The sequence below is a fragment of the Typopeltis vanoorti genome, chromosome 21, assembly GCF_054136105.1.
Source record: "Typopeltis vanoorti isolate ZY-2024b chromosome 21, IOZ_Tvanoo_1.0, whole genome shotgun sequence".
Classification (NCBI taxonomy): domain Eukaryota; kingdom Metazoa; phylum Arthropoda; class Arachnida; order Uropygi; family Thelyphonidae; genus Typopeltis; species Typopeltis vanoorti.
This window is the reverse complement of record NC_143569.1, coordinates 76,795,292-76,815,002: the sequence shown is the minus strand read 5'-3', so window position 1 is coordinate 76,815,002 and position 19,711 is coordinate 76,795,292. Positions and strand designations below refer to the sequence as shown.

Here is a 19,711-nt window from a genome sequence, read left to right as displayed (position 1 = left end):
TTATGTCATTAGATACACTGCCGATTGGGCAGTGTATCTTATGCCTACACTCATTTTTGTGAGATATGAAATGTTTATTATTTGCGCTTGTTCGTGGTGAACTATTTTTTTTGTAAATCTTATTTTATTTTGTTAAAATAACATATAATTATTTATTTATTATAGATAAAAGGCTGAATTATGACTAGTGTCACTATTGAAAATATGAAAAGAATTATATTTTTTCAATTATCGCTACATGAAACAAATGCACTGCAATCTAACATCGATATTCGTTTGCACTTGTCATTGCTATTGATACGAAGCTTTTATTATTAGTGTTTGTTCCTGGTGACGATTAAATATTTTTAATAAAGCAATTTTTAATATGTAAATTTATTTATTAATGAATTTGTTACTGATTAGGAAAAAAAAAGTAGATATGCAGCACCCCCACTTAAAATTTTCACTGGCCACCACTGGAGGCAACATAAGAATTTGAGAAAATGCAGCAAAGAGATTTTTAGCCAAAGAATATCAAAAACAGGATAAGTTGGACATGGGATATTAGAACACACACATGCTCATATTATCTTTGAGATGAAGAACATCAGAAAAGTATTTGGAAATAATGAAATGAGTATCTATTTGAAGAACTGAAAGTTTGAGTTTCTCTTAGCTGAAACTTTCCAGAATGGAAATGGAAATAAATATCATTGATGCTTGAACTGAGAATACGTATATTTGTGAAGCAGATAGATGTTTTGGAAGGTTTGCCTTTTTCTGTTTAAAGTGAATTGCAATACATGGAATATACAATGATGGATTCTTGCTAACTGTGTCCAACTGTTCTACAAATCATTACCGTATAGTGACTGCAGTATTTGTGTACACACACACACACACACACTACAGTTTTGATGATGCCCTTTGATTGGAAAGACCTGAGTTAAAATCCTGATGCATAGAACCTTTATCAAGGCTTTTTAGTTGAAGGTGCGCTAACCAGTCTCATACAGAGGCAGAAGGATTTTTCTTCCTGGAAACTCAGGTTTTTCACCCTGCAAAACAGGCAAACCAGACAGAAGAATGCATATAACTGACAGCCATAATTCATTATGCAGATAGGATTAACTGCCCTATCAAAGTATCGATCAAGTTTCAAAGATGCCATGCTACTTTGCTGACAAGCCATTGAGTCTACATGCCTGGAAAATTGGGATGATTGGAATATATATACAGTAAAACCCCGAAGTTACGCGGTAGGTGGGACCAACGAAAAGCGCGTAATTCGAATTTGCGTAACTCAGGGTATAATTTTGCATGCAATTTATATATACAAACATACAATTGGGACCAAAGGTTTACAAAAACCTATATTTTTTAAGAAATATAATCATAATTGTAGTTTTTTGTACATAAAAAAAAAAAAAAAGTTATTTCGATGTCAATGGTTTCATAAAATCTAATAGATTCGTCTGATGGCGTAATGTCTTTTTCTTGGCATGCAAAATTTCTTCATAGCAAGCTAATGATTTTTTTATTCCTTACCTTGTGGCTACAATTCATTCCTCGTTAGAATCTATGTCCTCCAAAATCTGTAAACCTTTCTTTTATGATTGTTCTTACCGTGGATTCCTGTAGATCGAACTTCTTTGCTAGCTCACAAATTTTCATTCTGCCTTCAAAATCCTTAATAATGATGAGTTTTGTTTCCAAACTCAATGTTTATTTTTTCTTGCTAGCTGTAGAAGAATCGGACTTGCTTCTTTCGGATGACATTATTATTTTTTATGTGATAAAATTTTTATCAAGAACATAGCATTAAACAGTCGTAAGGTTTGTAGACTATAAAAATCATGTATGAATGGAGACTGTGCGAAACACGTCAGTGCTTGTTCACAGCATGTGCGACACTGGCGAATGCGGCTGGCGCCTGAAAGATACGACTAGTGGTGAGGCATGAAGTGGGACAGGAATACGTACATATAAGAAACCGTGTAAGTCGGGGTATGACTGTATATATATATATATATCTATTCTTTTTATACAATATGTAATTTTTGCAGCCTTCATTCTTATTCATCAGTGTGATGAACCTCTGTCTCACTGATATACAGTAGTCTGATAATAGTCAGTTTATAGGAATGGTAAACCTGCTAGTTAATACACAGACAGAGATCCCAGTAGAGATATACAAAAATCATAGAATACTCCCATGCAGCAGTAAGGACAGTAAGTGCAGAAATTGATGTCCCAATAAGTAGCTGAAAAATAGAAAATTACTGCAATCAATGATAGTGTCAGTGAAAATAAAGAATGTATCATATTCACGAATAATTGTTCAATGTATCACATTTGACAATATCAAATGAATGTCTTGAATGCGAGTAAGTCGAAAATTCACTGTAGTCTATCACTTTTTAACATGCAAACAAAAGTTTCACACCTAATACTGTGAAGGTATTAGGTGTGTAATTATAATCAAAGACCTGATTGCAGGGCTGACATTGTTCCACCATGTAAGGTATAAGAAAGCTGACAGCGTCACTTGAAGGTCTATGAAGTTTCTAGATCCAACTAGAGCCTAATATATTGTGAGCTAGGATGTGACTTCAGGTATCACATCCTCTTTAGAACACTTAAGCATTTAATCTTAGTGTGTACATGTGCTGTGAGCCAAGATGTGCGACAGTTGCATCTAGTAAAGAGCTTTTCAACAAGTGTTTTTAATTTATATACATATAATGAAAATATAAAGAATATTAAAAAGTAAACTAAAAGTGTAACAATAAAATCAAAAGATGTTACATTTTTTGAATACTGCTACTGTATTATTAAAAAAAAAAATAAAAGAGCAGATGGAAGTGCTCACTCACTGCATGACTTATAAATGTGTTATGTATCCAGTTTTCAATATTTATAGCTATTCAAAGTATTTAGTGTGTAGAAGCAAATTCTAGAAGAAATGTACCGAACATTTTATAAGAATAATACTTTTCATTCAAAACAGTGTTTAGTTTGTTTATATATATTAGTATGTTATGTACAAAAATATTTTTGAACTGCGATGATAATATACTATATTTTTTGAAAGGGTAATGTTGCTGAAGTAAAACATTTACGTACCCACCTAATGAAGGATGAATATTTATCAGTATTCAGGTAATACATACTAACTTCAATTTTTGTTTTCTGTTAAAAATTATATTTGTTATATATTTTGCTTCGTAACTATACATATTTCTTGCTAAACTGCATGCTGAAGTTACATAATTTCTGCAGAATTCAAAGTTGCAAAAGTTCACTCAAAATTGCTTGCTTGTGAGCATATCCGCCAAATTAGTGAAACTATATTTGATCACATGACATTTGTCGCTAAAGCGAGCAGGTCTCATTTAGGCACAGTACTATTTAAACATAATTTACTGTAGCAAACTAATTACTCACTATAATAAAGTGTTCCTGCAGTCTCTATGAGTTTGCTATAGTGAGAGTTGACTGTAGAAATCTTGCTTGCTTCAGTTGACTCTCATTACAGCAAATGCCTTTATAACAAACTCGCTAACTTGCTCAATGCAGCAAGCTCCTGAAAAATTCTGACCAAATCACAATAGGCACAGTGCTATACTAGAGAAATTCACTTTACCTCTGAATTGTTATTGTAAGCTACAAAAGCTTATAGATCTCACTGTAAGAGAATCAATAAGACATTAAAACTAGTACTCTCAACAATGTCTTATGACAAAATTAAAGACTGGCATCTTTTTCTACCTGAAGCTTTATTTGCCATACACTCTACTCCAGTATTAAAGAAAAGCCATTTTTTGCACTTTTTGGTTTTGATCTAATCTCTTTCCTAATAATCTGCATTTAGATTCTGTAAATTCTATTCCTTTCTTTTAGTGTTATACGGTGATCAGCATTCATTTAAAAATTTTATGGAATTTACAACCATGTTAAAAAAAAACTTTTTTATTATCCCAACGTTTCGATCTTCATATCAAGATCGAAACATCATCATCTGGAGCATACATAAATATATAAGATAAGCTTACATTATTAACTGTAAGCTAGAGAAACAATGATTTGATCACATGTTATTCTACTGACATGACCTCTAGTGAAAAAAAAAAAAACATATATATATATATATATATATAAATTACATCAAGCTAAATTCTATTTATAATGACAGGATTAAACATTCTTTCTTACAGATGGGTTCTGTAAATTCTAGTTTTATTGATATAGATGAATATTTGTCTGATATATTACAAAATTCCGATGCCATGATCCTTGGTTAAGAGCACCAGTAGATGCTCTTCAGAAAAGAATAGTCAGGATAAATAAATTTAGAAGTAGAGAGTTACAAGTTGGTGCCCTAGTTTTACTCAAAGACAAAAGTAATTTAAGGAAAAAAAAAGGTAAGCTGGGTGTGGGAGCTTCAGGACCATATAGGATATTGAAGAAAATTTCATGAGTGACACATGAAATAGTAGATTTATTGTAGCACATAGTAATATATTAAAGAAATACTATTTTGACAAGAATACTACTATAGTATCAGGAATTAGTTTGGGAAAACTTATTTCTGATAATAAAGAAAAGATCTCTTCCTTCTAAAAAGAAAGTGGAACTTTTTTTTATTATTATTATGGCTTCGAGCCTAGTTCAACTATATAGCAAATTCCTGGTATCCATCTTATATATGCCTTGAATTAACTTATGAACTTCTATTAAATTTCCTCTGTGTGTCTTCTGTTAAATAAATTCATCAGATTTCATCTTACAAGAAGATTCTCAAAATTATCACTGTATACTCCCACAATTTTCTTGATATCTTAACATGTTTGTGTGGTGTTGTTTCACTTCCTGCCTGAACGCTTTACCACATATTAGAAAACAAAGTGAAATATAAATAAAAAATGGAAATAAGTACACCTAATAAGCACAAAGTGTACAAGATGATTTATACAGTTTTTGGTGCATTTTTTACAAAGTTTTCAACGTATACAGCTTGTTTCAGTTTTTTGGTAGAATTTTATTTGTAAAATTAGTGAACTGTCCTAATGATACAAATTATACAAAGACTTTTCATTTCAGTCTTCAGAAAGAAGATGCAGTGAGTAAAATTCCATCTATTCCTGAATAAAAATGAATCCTGTATGTGTCTTATAACAGGAGGATGTCTAGTGATCTCCAACAACTTTCTAGCATTATGCAAGATATTTATGATTGATTGATTACATTACTAACTTCCTGTCAACAAATTTTTTCAAAATTAGTCCTATATGTCAGGATTCTAATGTTATCAAATTGTATATTTTGGTCCTAAGGCACTTTTGACTGCATCGATCTATTCAAGTCTTCTGAGTCTTTCACATCCCCCCCCTGAAACCTAATAGGAGACATGAACTGAGCATCCATATATTCACCTCCTATTGGCCAGTGAAACCTTATCAAAATGGACCAGTAGGAGGCGGATATATGGACGCTCGGACTAGCATTCATGTCTCCTATTAGGTTCGGCTAGCGCAACTCATAGTATGGCTGCTAGTGTATTCCCGTTAGCTTTCTGGTCAAATTTCGCACGAAACTTATAATTTCTGTATTCAGCTTTGAAATAATGGTGGATTTAATATCCACTTAATTTATATAAAATGAAAAATATTTTCTTGAAGTGTTCTTTGATTGTTGAAACAATTTTGCAGCTCTCTAAGTCCTCTCCTAGGCATTGTCTTAGTTGCTTAGTGGGTTACGATCTACTTGGATGTGCATCATGTAAACAAATGGAAAGACCTCTTGGAGTGGAAAAGAAGATGGGCATGAAGATTTCGAAGGAATGAGCAAACAATGAAGTTGCCTAATTTGGTGAAAGTAGAGAGAAACAGCTACTGTCTTTAAGAAAGAAAACATCACACTATGAAATAGCAATACATATATAATAGCAATACATATATAATAGCAATACTGTGAGGTAACAATATATAGGGACATTACAGTGAAAGCTATGGCACTTCACTATGGAAGCTATGGCACTGAAAACCACTTGTTTCCCTCCCTTTTTCTTCAGCAATTTCTGTAGAAACAAGACAAGTATCACCTGACTCCTTTCTGTTTTACTGTAATTGACTGACTCATCTATGAACTGGTTGCAAGTTTACATTTGGTTTGTGACTGATAGATAGCAGTATCTTTCAGAATAACTTCCTTATAAGATACTTATCATTTTCTTTGATTAAGCTCTTGAAAAGTGTGACATTGTTCCATCGTTTCAGTCCGAGGTAATTAGCTGATAATGACATGAACTGGCATTCAGGTTTTCAGAAAGCCAGCAGACAACACTTATTAATCTCCCTGTTTGAAGTTTACTTTTAAGAAAAGAATATACTTTTATCAAGTTGTATCATGTATGTTATTTATAATTAATTTTGATCACCCTGTGCACTTAACCAAAGTATCCCTTCTTTCTTTCAAAGTTACACATTGATTAGCATTCATAGTGAAGCATTTATGGAGACAAAACCATGTGCTGGAATAATTACTTTACTTATAATTAAGGAAATAATATTCACCATTTTGACCTCTATATTGAGGTCAGGTCATCATCAGGAAAAGATACGTATGTACAGGACACAAGCTATATGACACTGCACAAAAGTAAGATTAAATGTTTTGTTAATCATTTATCTTAGCCTGATCTCGAAAAAAAAAACTTTAAATCAAAAAATATTACTAAACAAAATATGAATTAAAAATTAATTCACAAAATAAATGAAACTATTCATACATATCAGTATAATAATATATACTGATGATAAAAAAAAAGTTTCATAGCAGAACTACATTAACCAGTTTGAAAGAAAGTTCAAAGAAACCTGTAAAATGTTGAAACATCATCCAAATCTAAACAAGAATGATGGGGGAAAAATTTTTTTTTTTTTAAATAAATTTATGAAATTTATCCTTATGAAATTTAACCTTAGCTACTTAGGTGGCACTTTGTGAATATACCAGTTATTGTTTAATTAGCCTTTGTACCTATACTGATGATGCCTGTGATACTCAGGCGAAAATTCTACGAATAAAGAATATTTTACGTGAGTGAATTCCGTTATTATAATAGTAAAAAAAGCAAAGGAATTTGTTGGATTGTATGTGGGTTTTTCATAGTCCATACCTGGCAGTCATGACTATTCATGTGAAAATGAGTCTCATCTCCCCACAAAATCATCCATGGCCAAGCAGCATTCAACTCCGCTGAGAAAGGAATTTTTAAGCGAATGTCATTCACCATTCATAATCCTGTGGGCACAACTCCTGTGCCAGGATTAGCTTGAATGGCTAGAAATGCAGAATCTTCTGTAGAATTTTCCATACAGTTGTGTAAGGCACAACCATGTGTCTTGTTACAACATGTGCACTGCAGTAACCAACACTGTTATTCATGGTCATGTGCACAACAGCAGTAGCAACTTCGTTCACTTTTTGTGACCCCTGCCAAATCTAACTCCCAATGATCCCATTTCTTCAAAATGACTAATCATTCATTGCAGAGCACATGGAGATCATGGATCTCATTGACATTTGTTCAGGTGATGAAATTCGCAGAGTGCAGCAACAGCAGCAGCATTGCAGTTGTTTTGGTAGTACAGCTTCACAAGAAAAACGTATTGTCACTGCCATCACTGTGGATGGTATTAACAACCAGAATGAAGAATGATGGGAAATCCTGTGTCCACCTTTTTAAATCCTCCTGGTGCCTTTTAGAGTTGTTTGATATACAAATTCTATGCATTTGGTGTTTACAACAACCCTGGTGGTGAATTTTGAACTTTTTTTTTCCCCCTCAGATATCACTTCTGCATGCCACACAATCTATTCCTTCAAAGTTTCACAGCATTTCATTGAAAGAAATAAAGTACAATATCAACATATGCAATAATTATCAGCACACGTCCCCATCATGACTCAGGGGTAATTTTTAAAAAAATGCCACTGTGTATTTATTATCCAGGCATTATCCATGGAGTCAGAAGGCTCATTGTGGAAGATTCATTTATTCACACAATACTCATCATACATCTCCTTAAACTCATTCACTGATGAAACACCCACAATCACCTCTGGCAACCCATTCACCACCCTCTAAGCAAACGATCTAGTCCTAACTCCTTTGCTACCCACACTCTTACACAACTTCCACTGGTGACCCTTTGTTCTCTCCCTTCTTGCGATGCACCGAAAAAAAAAAAATTCAATGTCGATCCTATGAAATTCCTTAATAACTTAAATGCTTCTATCATGTCTCCTCTTTTTCGTCTTTCAGCTAATTTTTGAAGCTACGGACCATCAATCTATTCTTATAGGAAGCATTCCATAGACCTGCCACAATCTTTGTCAATCACCTCTAGATCCTCTCCACAACTTCATCACCACAGTATCCAGATCTGTGCACAGTAGTCCAGATGTAGCTTTATTAAAGCCTAATATAGGGGAACAATAACCTGTCTATTCCTGCTTATTAGTGTGTTCAACAACCACATAAATTGATGTGCTGATTTGATTACCTTTGCAATGTGCCCCTCTAAACTTCCATTCCACGTCCACATCATACCCAAGTGCCCTGGCCTCATCAGTTTCATGCAGTTCGGTTCCATCAATAAGTACACTGCTTCTGATCTCTTCCCAAAGTGCATCACCTTACACTTGGCCACATTAAACTGGCAGCCATTTATCTTTCTACTTAAAGTGATAGTATGTTTAAATCTTCCTGCAGGATCTCTGCATCACCTTCATTTATCATTGCTCTTCCCAGTTTAGCATCATCAGTAAACAACTAAATATTTCCTGTCAGATTTCCTATATCTTTGATATACAAATTAAACAACAGAGGACCAAGTACTGACAAGAAGGCAAGTGACCAGTGGTACACTGCTAGTCACTTGCCTTCTACTGGAATCAACTTCTACATAAACCACTCTTTGATATCTGTCCATCAGCTGCCCTCTAATTTGAATCACCAGATTCATATCCATAGCCATTTTCTCCAGTTTATGCAATAGAGTTCTATGTGAAATCTTGTCAAATGCTTTTTGCAGAGTCTAGCGAAATCACTGAGCAGTGATTTTTCCTTATCCAACTCCATTGTTGCTTGATTATAAAAAGTAAGAAAATTGATAACACAAGACCTATCCTTCACAAAACCATGTTGTCCCTTATAAAGTATCACATTCCTATCCACCCAGTCTTGAATTCTGTCTTTCACCAATTTCTTCAATACTTTAACCACCATTCCTGAGATCCTGATTGGCCTATAATTTGCTACTTCTGTCTTGGAGCCTGTTTTATGCAATGAGATTATTTTGCCCTCTTTCCACTCCATTGGTACCTTCCCACTACTCAGGCTTAAATTAAACATCTTGGTCAGAGGAGCCGATAATTCCCTTGCATATTCTTGTATTACTCAGGACGATATGCCATCTAATCCCATGGCTGTGTTTGTATCGAGAATCTGCAATATTTTAAGCACCTCCATTTCTTCAATCTCTTTTCTCCTATCAATCAATGTCACCATCCAGATAGTACAACCCTGCAAAATGCTCACTCAGTAGTTCAACTATTTGGTTTCTGTTACCTCCCCTCCATCAGCATTTTTTTAAAGTCATCCTTCCATAGTCATTCCTCCTTTTTCTTGCCACATAGTGAAAGAACTCGTTAGTTTCTTTTGTCCTCATTAGCTAGCTTTCTCTCATAATTAGCTTTTCCTTCCTTCCTTACCATACCGGCCACCCTTCTTGCCTGTGCTTTATACTTCTCATGGGCATGCTGATCACTTTTTTTCTTTTTAATCCCTTCACAACCTTTTCTTTGTGTGCAACTCCTGCTTAATGAAGCTATTTATACTTCTGACTCTAGGTATAATATATTCATCTACTGCTTTCTTCAACTGCCCCTTGACCACCTCCCATGCACTAACAACATCTTTCCCCTAATTCTTATGCCATTGCCTTGCTAAAAGCTGTCTCCTCAGGTTGTCATGATCACCTGCTTTGTAGTTCTACATATATCCCTTCTTAATAGAAAGTTCTTCATGTATGGCAGTCTCAAGACCACATGATCACTTTCTCCAAGTGGAGGCAGTGTAGCTATTATCGGTTATTGTTAAGTTCTGTGATGCATTGATCAGATCCAGCACTCTTGAATCTCATATCCCCTCCATCACAGATGTTGCCTTAGGTAATTATCTTTCAGCAGTTGTATTAATCCCATTTTCTTCCCTGCCTTGGGACTATTCTTCCTCCAAATCTATGTCCCTATATTTACTTGATATAGTATATCAAGTAAATATCAATATATGGGGTATGATATCAATTACTATATCCCATAATAATTACTTGACCTGTACTCACATGCTAATTTGCAAGCATGTTATCTGTATTCTCCTGTATAACTCATGGAATATAACAGCAGCCAATTACATATTTAGCCCTGTTGGTCTCTATTTCACACCAGATAACCTCAGATGAACTGTTCTCTGAATTCGTGTCCCCTGGTGTACCTCTACTCTTTTTTTGGCTTTAATTCCTCTGCTTTCATTTATATACCCCCCCCCCATCTCATTTCCATCCTGTTCCTTCTGTCTTCTCTGAAGACATTACATCCCTTGCATGCTATTTCTATGACCATATCATCCTCAGTCAACCACGTCTCACTTAATGCCTATAACTTTGACCAAGATGTGCTAACTAATGCCAAAAATGTTTTTATTTATACAGGGTTAATAGATGTTTGTAAGTAAAGTGATGCCTTGAGTGAAAAAGGAATGTTAATTTTTTTGGAAGCTGAGGAGGCAATAGTTGTAAGGTGTTTATGCCAGGAGAGGCTGGATGTCGGGGTAATCCCAAGGAGAGAAATCTCATCTTACTTAGAAATTGGGGTTTAAGATGTACACAATAAAAAAAAAAAAGAAAAAATCCATACAATTCACTCTTGATACCAGTTTGTATGAAGTCTAAAGTAGCATTCAACATAGTTATGAATATTTTTATATCATGAAAGTCTATTCATTAAGCTTGTTACTGAATTAGTTTTTATTTTTTTTAAGAATTGCTAGCAATTTTTAAGTAGGAGATGAATTTCATCACCTGATGTGAGACTACTTGTTTTTGGAGACCTGAAATGGCTTGAAAAAATTCCATGTTTGGTCTCTAGAGCAGGGTTTCCAGACTATGTAAAAAAAAATATATATATATATATATATATATTAAAATTTATTCTTTAAAATATATATATATATATAAAATTGATAAAAATAGAAACAAAATGTACTATAGTTTTGTGGGTGAAGCAGTATAAAAAAATTTTAAATGTAAAAACTCCAGTGTGCATATATGTTCACCATGTATTATATAGGCAGTTAACTAGGATTTCTTTTGCAGCATTGCATATTTTATCACTTCATCCTGTTTAAAATAAAGACTTAATCTTTTAATCAATCTTACATGCAGAATATTGCAAAACTTAAGCACATTAGTGCTGGGAGAGGTGAACTTGAGTAGAAAGAGTTTTTTTACAGCTTAAATTATAATCTTCAAAAATACAATGACAGAATCTTCCAAAGAATGAGGTGGGATTGAACAAGAAGGAAGAGAAGTTGGTTTGCTAAGTGATGAAGCTGAATAGTAAATGGTCGTTGACCAGCAGCTGCTGGAATAAAGTGGATCTGTTTCAACAGAACATTGTCCATGAAAATAACTATAGACATAAGTCAGAAACCAAATTACTCTCAAAGACAATTACCCAAACCTTGGAATTCTGTTCATAGATTTTAAGTTCAGTTCCCCATTCCAAATCTATGAACAGAATTCCAAGATTTGGGTAATTTGAGATTTATACAGTGTCAGCAATTGTACAGGTGAGAAGATCTTTGGTGGAAAAAATACACTTAGTTTTTTAGTGACTAAAGAAGCTATGGTCAACAAGTTTTCACTTGGAAAGGCAGGCTAGAGAAGAAAGAAGAGAAAACTGATCATGTTTGAAGTTCTGAATATTATCAAAAATAAGGGTGATGTGAGATCTTTCTCACAAGAAATAAGACCGGACTGTGTTTTGGTAGCATTGAAGTTCACAGTGTTATCCTTGTCTCCTTAAGCATAGTATAGAGATCACAGTTCATTGTTCCCTACAAGGGTTGGCAAATGAAAGGAGGGGGGTTTCTTCTACAAAACTATAGATAGGATTTGAAGTCAGTGAGAGATCATTTATGTATTTGAGTTGTGTATTTCAGCATTAGTGAGAAAATCTGAGGAAATGAAGCTCTGGCATCCCATTTGCAAAGGATAGAAGGCAGATATAGCATGGTAGTTTGCTAAGCAGGCTTCTTTTAAGACCCAATCAAATGTTCCAGAAACATTATGATCTGGGAAGGGTGGACAGGAATATGAATGCAACAGGTCTTACTAATTTACTTACTTTTTTTTTGCAATAAAGTGGCAGTTCAGTTGGATAAAGGAAATAGCTACACCATCACACTGCAGGACTTTGCAAAGACATTAAGCAGGATAACAAATGGACTTCTGCTACATAAATTGGAGCAAGTGGAGATAGATATAAACATTGTGACATGAATAAGAGGGTGGCTGATAGATATCAAAGAGGCATATAACAGAATCCAAGAAAAGGGCAGATGACCAGTCGTGTGCTTCAAGACCCTGTACTTGGACCATTGTTATTTAATTTGCATGTTAATGATATTGGAAATTATTTGAGAGGATTGTGAACAGTTGTTTTCTGATGGTACAAAACTGAAGAGGACATTAGTTAATAGTAATGTAGGAATTCTGCAGGATGATTTATATAGACTGACAGTGTGGACAAATGATAATAGTTTAATATGCAACATTATGTGCTTTGGGGTGAAAAAATTTCAAGTTGTGCATTACATTGAAGGTACTGGACTGCAAGAAATTGACAAAACTGGGGTTGTGGGAATATGGTGGAGGGAGAATTGAAGTTGAGGGGACATATTGCAAAAGTGAGCAAAACAACTCCAAGAATCAGCAAGTGACCAAAGTAGTGACTGATACTGAAGGTTGATTGATAGGTGAAAATGAAGGAATATGATATAAATATGAGGTAAGAAATATAAATTACTAAAGAGATTTTTATGGAGTAGATATTGAAGAAAATTTTTCCAATGTATAACAGGAGAGAACAAGGAGTCAATCCTGATTATGTAAGCAGAGGTAGCTTCAAGTGCATTATCAGTGAATGAATTTTAAAAGAGGGAGAGCGAGATGGCAAGCATTGTGTAAATAACAGCATGGGTTGCCTGTAATGAGTCTTTGTACTCTTTGGAGGTTCACATGTATTTCTAAATTTCTTAGTAGTCTTCAATAGAATATTAAGATTAGAATGTAAATATCACTGTTGTGCTATTTATCTTCTGATTTCTTTCTAAAATCTTCCCGTGACTTGTTTAGCTACCTCTAAGACAGTGTTTCTCAAAGTGTGGTATGCGTACCCCCTGGGGGTACACGAAAGGTCTCCAGGGGGTACGTGCCAATTTTCAGCTATGCATCATTAATGCATGGAATCATATTTCTCAACAAATAGTGCAGTTAGAGACAACTGGGATAAAAACTGCACTAAGTAATGAATCACATCTCCCCTCCAACAGAAAGTGCTGTATAGACTTAAGCAAAACCATATGTTGCTAGTACAACATATGGTTTGCTTGACACCACCCCATTGTGAATGTGTTAAAACCAAGAAATATATAGCGAATGTGTGTCAGATATTATGAAATTTGGTTGAAGAGAATTAGCATTTCAACTCAACTGTTGAAATGCTAATTTGTCTTTGGTTTGCGGGATCTTTTATTAATATTGCACTAATTATATGCACTTCTTCATGGCTGCTCTACGTATATCAAGTCTTGTAAATTACTGGTAATTTTTGCTTGAAATAATGGGAAAGAAGATGATTGGGTTGATGACTTTGACACCGCACACAAGGAAACCGTTTTTGATGCCTAAAGTAGCGATAGCAAGTAGGAGCTTCTTGGTAAATCATTTGCAGTTTTTTTCTGAAAACTTTAGTTTCCGAAAATCCCTGCATATATCTCGCACCACGATTTTTTAGCTTTAATTTTGGGGAAAAAAAGTGCGAGTTATATTCAAGTAAATACGGCAATTTTTTTAGCTTTCAAATTCTTAAGTATGGATCATTGGTTAAAGATTGGATTTATAAAACCCACAAAAGAGAACAATATAGCAAATACAAGTAGCTGTAAGCAACAAGAAAACGTTGATATTGCATCTGGATCAAATGAAATTGATAAGGGTGTGTCGTCTGACATCTGTAGAGAACCAACTAGGAAGAAGATGAAAAATCTTCACAAGTATGATATGAATTACTTGAAATGTGAATTTTCATGGACGGGAAACGAAGAGGAACCTATTCCAAATTTTGTTCTATTAAAAATAAATCATATTTTTTGTTTACATGAACATATAAATTCAAATAAAATAGACATTTACAATGAAATATACTTTATTTATTTATTATTTGATAAGGGAGTACCTTTTAATAATGAAAATTTAAGAAGGGGTATGCAGATATCTGAAGTTTGAGAAACACTGCTCTAAGATATTGCTCATAGCCAGGAACTTTTTTATACAATTTCTTCTTGTCATGGTCTTCTGCTTTAACCACTGTGTTAAAGAACTTTACCATGGAGAATTTTTTTTTAACAAAAGAAGTAATGAGTTTATAAGTCAACTTTTAGCATATCTCAGAGGGTTTTTTGGATTTTGTGCTGTTTTTCATTTGCATTATCTGCTTGTGTCATTTTTATATTATATAGAAAAATAGAAATATGTGTTAATGCATAATCACACTTTTTTTTTGTTTATGTCAATGCTAAAGATAAAATTACCCGAAATTGAGTAAAATATGTTAAAATAATTTCTTAGGTATCCTAAAATATAATTTTTTTAACCACAGTCTTCTTCTTTGTTATCTTAATAATAGTGACCTTCTGGATAGTACCAGCGATGGGATCGAAGTCAGTTACAATGCAGCTGGCATACTCTCTCATATAGCTTCCGATGGTCCTGAACCCTGGCTATCTCATAACATTAGGGCTGTGAAGAGAGAAGATGTTTTACATAAAATGGTTGAAGCCATTGAAAGATGGAAGTTAGATACTAAAAGAAATATTAATTACAGGTATAGTATACTTATCATCCATCACTGTGACATTCACAGTTGAAAGTAACCAAAATTTTTATGTAGAATAGCACACACACCAAACTAATGCATTTAGAGAATTTCTGAACCTAAGTTCATATAGCTACATTTCTTCGAATATTAATGCTTGGTAAGCAAGGCTTATCTTCTTAAATCATCTCCTAGATCTCTAACTTCAAACCTTATTTCATTCTAAGATAATGCAGGAATTAAACTAAAGTAATTTGGACATACTTTTTGGGTCCAATTTTCCTGTAGATTTTGGTTGGACTGTTTCTGAAGTTCAAGAATAGCAGATGTGATAAATTTATCGGACCCAAGAAGGATATAGATCTTATAGAGAGAGAGAATCTTAATATTTGTAAACCTAAAATTTGTCAAAATAAAATCATGGATGTAATTTTAATATTCAAAATTAAACCTGTGAACAGTTGAAATGACTATATGAATGATTAGAGCATTTGAACACAATAAAATTGAAGAGTAGCAGCTTTTAGATAGTTATGATGGTATGTAACCATTTCAAGGTTGTCCTCATAGTTCTTCTTGTCCTCCTTATGAACATATGCCAGCACAAGTAAAGTAGAACTGTTTTAGGATGTTTACACAACAGTATCTAGAGTGTACTAACAATATAAATTATACTTGACAAGAAATTATATTATTGTTCAATCCTTTATCCACGTGTAAGTAAGTAAAGTTTGTGTGAAATATCTTCACAACTAGGCTACTTCTATTGCATATAGAGGCTGTTGACTTCATGTCAGTTGCCTTAGTATCCCAAAATGCAAGGCACACTTCCTTTTAGATGTGTATATCTTCACACATCTAAAAGCAAATATAGGAGTGACCCCATCCTATATTTGCTAAACAATATAGGATGGGTCACTCCCCAGACTGGTTTAAACCTTTATTAGAAAGATACCAAGGTTGTTAATGCACAAGTAGTAAAAAGGTGTATCATCATATGCAAACTTTGTTTGCTTCTCTGTAATTGTCAAAGATTTTGTAGAATTATTTTTGCATATCCTAAAAATGGTCAGTAACAACTATTGAGAGCCTTCCATGCCTTTATTTACCATTATTTGAAATGTTATTGTTGTGGGCCAGTAAGAATGCTGCTTTATTTTTTGCATTACTTGTTCTTTAAATACTGGAAACCACAATTCTTATTAAGTTGTTCAGGAAACAGTTGAATGTTGGATAACAGCTGGAGAATTTTTTCAGGCTTCACAAGGTGGAGGATGTGAAATCCTTTTCTCTCCTGCATTAAACTCTGTTAGACTAGCTATTTTTTTAACTTCATAAATGACATTTTTAGCTCAACTGGCATAAAACACAATACCTTTAGGCCCATTAAAACTGTTCTCACTTAGTGATAGCACTTTTAATGGGCCTGCAGCCTATATAGACTACAATGCATACAATGCAATATAGTGTAGAATATGGATAGCATTATGCTACTTGAGTAGAGGAATACTTATTTTGCTGTGTGTGCAAAGAATGCATTTCTTTCAGATCATGTTCTCTTTCCAGCATTTTTAATAATCTGTTAAAATAAGTGACAATATGTCACTCGTTGGAAAAAAATAATAATTCAAAATTTTGATGATACTTAAAATAAAAGCAATTTTCATGCTTTGCTTTTCTTCAATGTTCAAACATTCATTGTTATCTATAATCCATAATAATCATATCATTAAAGAAAGTATTATTAAATCGATATTCAAATAGGAAATGTTCTTCACTTTATGCAGTGCAGTATAATTGTTGTGTTCGATTTATATAAAACTCAGTAATAAAGTGATAAAATGTATGAAATACATCAAAAGAGGGAAAATTTCATCCTCAGTGATGAACCTGTAGAACAGATTAAACAATTTTAGATAAATTGTTAGTGAGGATGACAAACTGCATGTGGAAATATATAATACGGTAAGTCTGGTATGGTGAGAATAAGTTAAATATGGAAAAAGAGAAATCAGCCAAACACCAATAGTTGAAGAATATATGTGCAAACCAGTTTTAACTTAGTGATCGGAGAAAATAATATTTCATCAAAGACTGGAGACCATAGATTAAGAGTTCTGAGGAAAATTAGGAAGTGAATATATTGCAAAATCATATTAAAAATGATATCAGAAAATTCATGTGTGTGTGTGTGTGTCACTTAAACAGAATGAAAGATTTTCATAATGTTTGAAGCAAAAATGACAGAAAAAGACCCTCTCAGAGACTAGTGCTCTTAGGAACTGCAAGAACTGATCAAATTAGAGACCTAACAAACGATAGACCAATTTGGAAAAAAAAAATTGTTGATAAAGAACTAGTCATGAGAACATCATAATATTTTATATGCCCTTGAGGATAGATATCAGAAAAAAGATGTTTCTTTCGTTGTTTTAAGGATACTTGCGACATAAGACTGAATGATATAATCACGTAATCACAAGAAAGATATTTATTTAACCAAATATTTCGGTCTGGAAATAGCAGACCATCGTCGGTGGTATTACAAGAACAGTTTAAAAAATATACAAGCTAGAATACTAACAATAGATCGTTGAAATTAGAACATGCCGCGTGATGTTATATCACTAAGTATGAAACGAAATATTTTGAAGTAGAAACATGATTGAATTTGCTATTTAAAAAAAAAAAAAAAAAAAAAAAAAAAAAAAAAAACCTTCTGATTTACGCACCTATATATCCACAAATTTGGATCCACATCTTTCTCACATAGTTCTAAATGTAGCTAAACGTTCTACTCAACGTGCTTATAATAAACTAAGTCAACATCTTAACCGTAAATATGAGGCTCTTTCGTCTAAACAATCCAAAGCATTCATAACTCCAGATAATTGGATTGTAAATATATCCGGACGTCCTTTGACTAAAAGCGAAACCCTCATCCTTTCAAAAGGACATGATTTTTCTATTGTTCCAAATAAAATACCATATCTAGATTTCCTAGTTAACATTGAAAGGAATCTTAATCATCTAACCAGCGATAAAGCTAATGCTCTTCGCCTAGAAGTCGCTTCTTCTCTACTTAAGGCTAAACTTCCTCCTTCTAACATATCTCCTTCTGAAATGAAATCTTTACAGTCCTTGAGAAAAAATAATCACCTCATTATCACTAAAGCTGACAAGGGAAAAGCAACAGTAGTTATGGACTCAGTAAATTACAGAAGAAAACTTTCTCTTTTGCTTCGAGATCGCTCCACATATCAAGAAATTGATTATAATCCAACCAACAGACAACTAAAGAAATTAAATTCTCTCCTTGATGAAGTCATCAGTTTAGATAAAGACACAATTGAAAGACTTAAAACTCATTTTGCAAGACCTCCTAGATTCTATGGCCTTCCAAAAATCCATAAGATTGACTATCCTCTTCGTCCAATAGTAGATTGCATTGATTCTCCTACTTACCGTATAGCCAAATATCTAGCTAAATTACTGAAATCTTACATTGGCAACTCGAGTTCTTTTTTAAAAAACTCCTCAGATTTCTTAGAAAAATTAAAAGATATCTCATTACAACCTACAGATCTTATGGTTAGTTTTGATATAGAATCTTTATACACCAATGTACCTCTTAAGGAAACTTTAAAACTACTTGCTGACATCTTTCCTCAAGATATTATAAAACTATTCGATTTCGTTATACATTCTGGTTATTTCATATGTCAAAACAAATTTTATAGCCAAGTAGAAGGAACAGCCATGGGAAGTCCTCTTTCTCCAGCTTTAGCCAACTTTTATTTAGAACATTTAGAAAAAGTCCTCTTCACATCTGGTTTCCCTTTACCATCTTTTTGGGTAAGATATATAGATGACATATTTGCTATTTGGCCTCACAGTAAAAACACTTTATCTTCCTTTTTAAACAGTATTAATTCCTTACATCATCGCATAAAGTTTACTATGGAATTAGAAGAAAACAACCAGTTATCTTTTTTAGACGTTCTCCTCATCCGATCATCTTCAAATATTCTTACAACTACAGTATACAGGAAACCAACATTCACAGGTCGTTATATTCTGAAAGAATCAGCCCATCATCCATGTCATAAAACAGGAATTATAAAATGTCTCATCAAAAGAGCCAAAACTAATTGTTCTACTTTTGATTATCTACAGAAAGAACTTTCTACTATCCAGCAACACATGAAACTCAATGGCTTTTCTGAAAAAAGTATTCAACGTCTTCTTACATCTTATAATCCTCCACAAAACAACAAAGATTCAATACGTCGAGTACCTATTCCTTATATCTCCGGTATTTCAGAACCTATCGCAAGAATTTTGAAGAAATATGATTTAACAGCTACGTATTCTCCTATTAACAAATTGTCTTCTCATTTTCCTTTTCCTAAAGACAAACGCTCAACTTTATCTCTTCCTGGAGTTTATCAAATTCCTTGCAACTGTGATCTCTCTTACTTTGGACAGACTGGACGTTCTCTTG

The 19,711-nt window shown here is 33.5% G+C and overlaps 1 protein-coding gene across 2 annotated transcripts in view; it reads left to right on the top strand.

Moving 5' to 3' along the window:
• The window catches only part of LOC150095000 (protein zer-1 homolog), a 289,217-nt gene that overhangs the window by 245,816 nt on the left and 23,690 nt on the right, over positions 1 to 19,711 (top strand). For both annotated transcript variants that reach the window (XM_090411703.1, XM_090411704.1), the window contains exons 13-14: positions 3,077 to 3,144; positions 15,019 to 15,216. In XM_090411703.1, the coding sequence (XP_090267829.1) occupies positions 3,077 to 3,144; positions 15,019 to 15,216 (266 nt within the window). The remainder of the gene's footprint in view (positions 1 to 3,076; positions 3,145 to 15,018; positions 15,217 to 19,711) is intronic.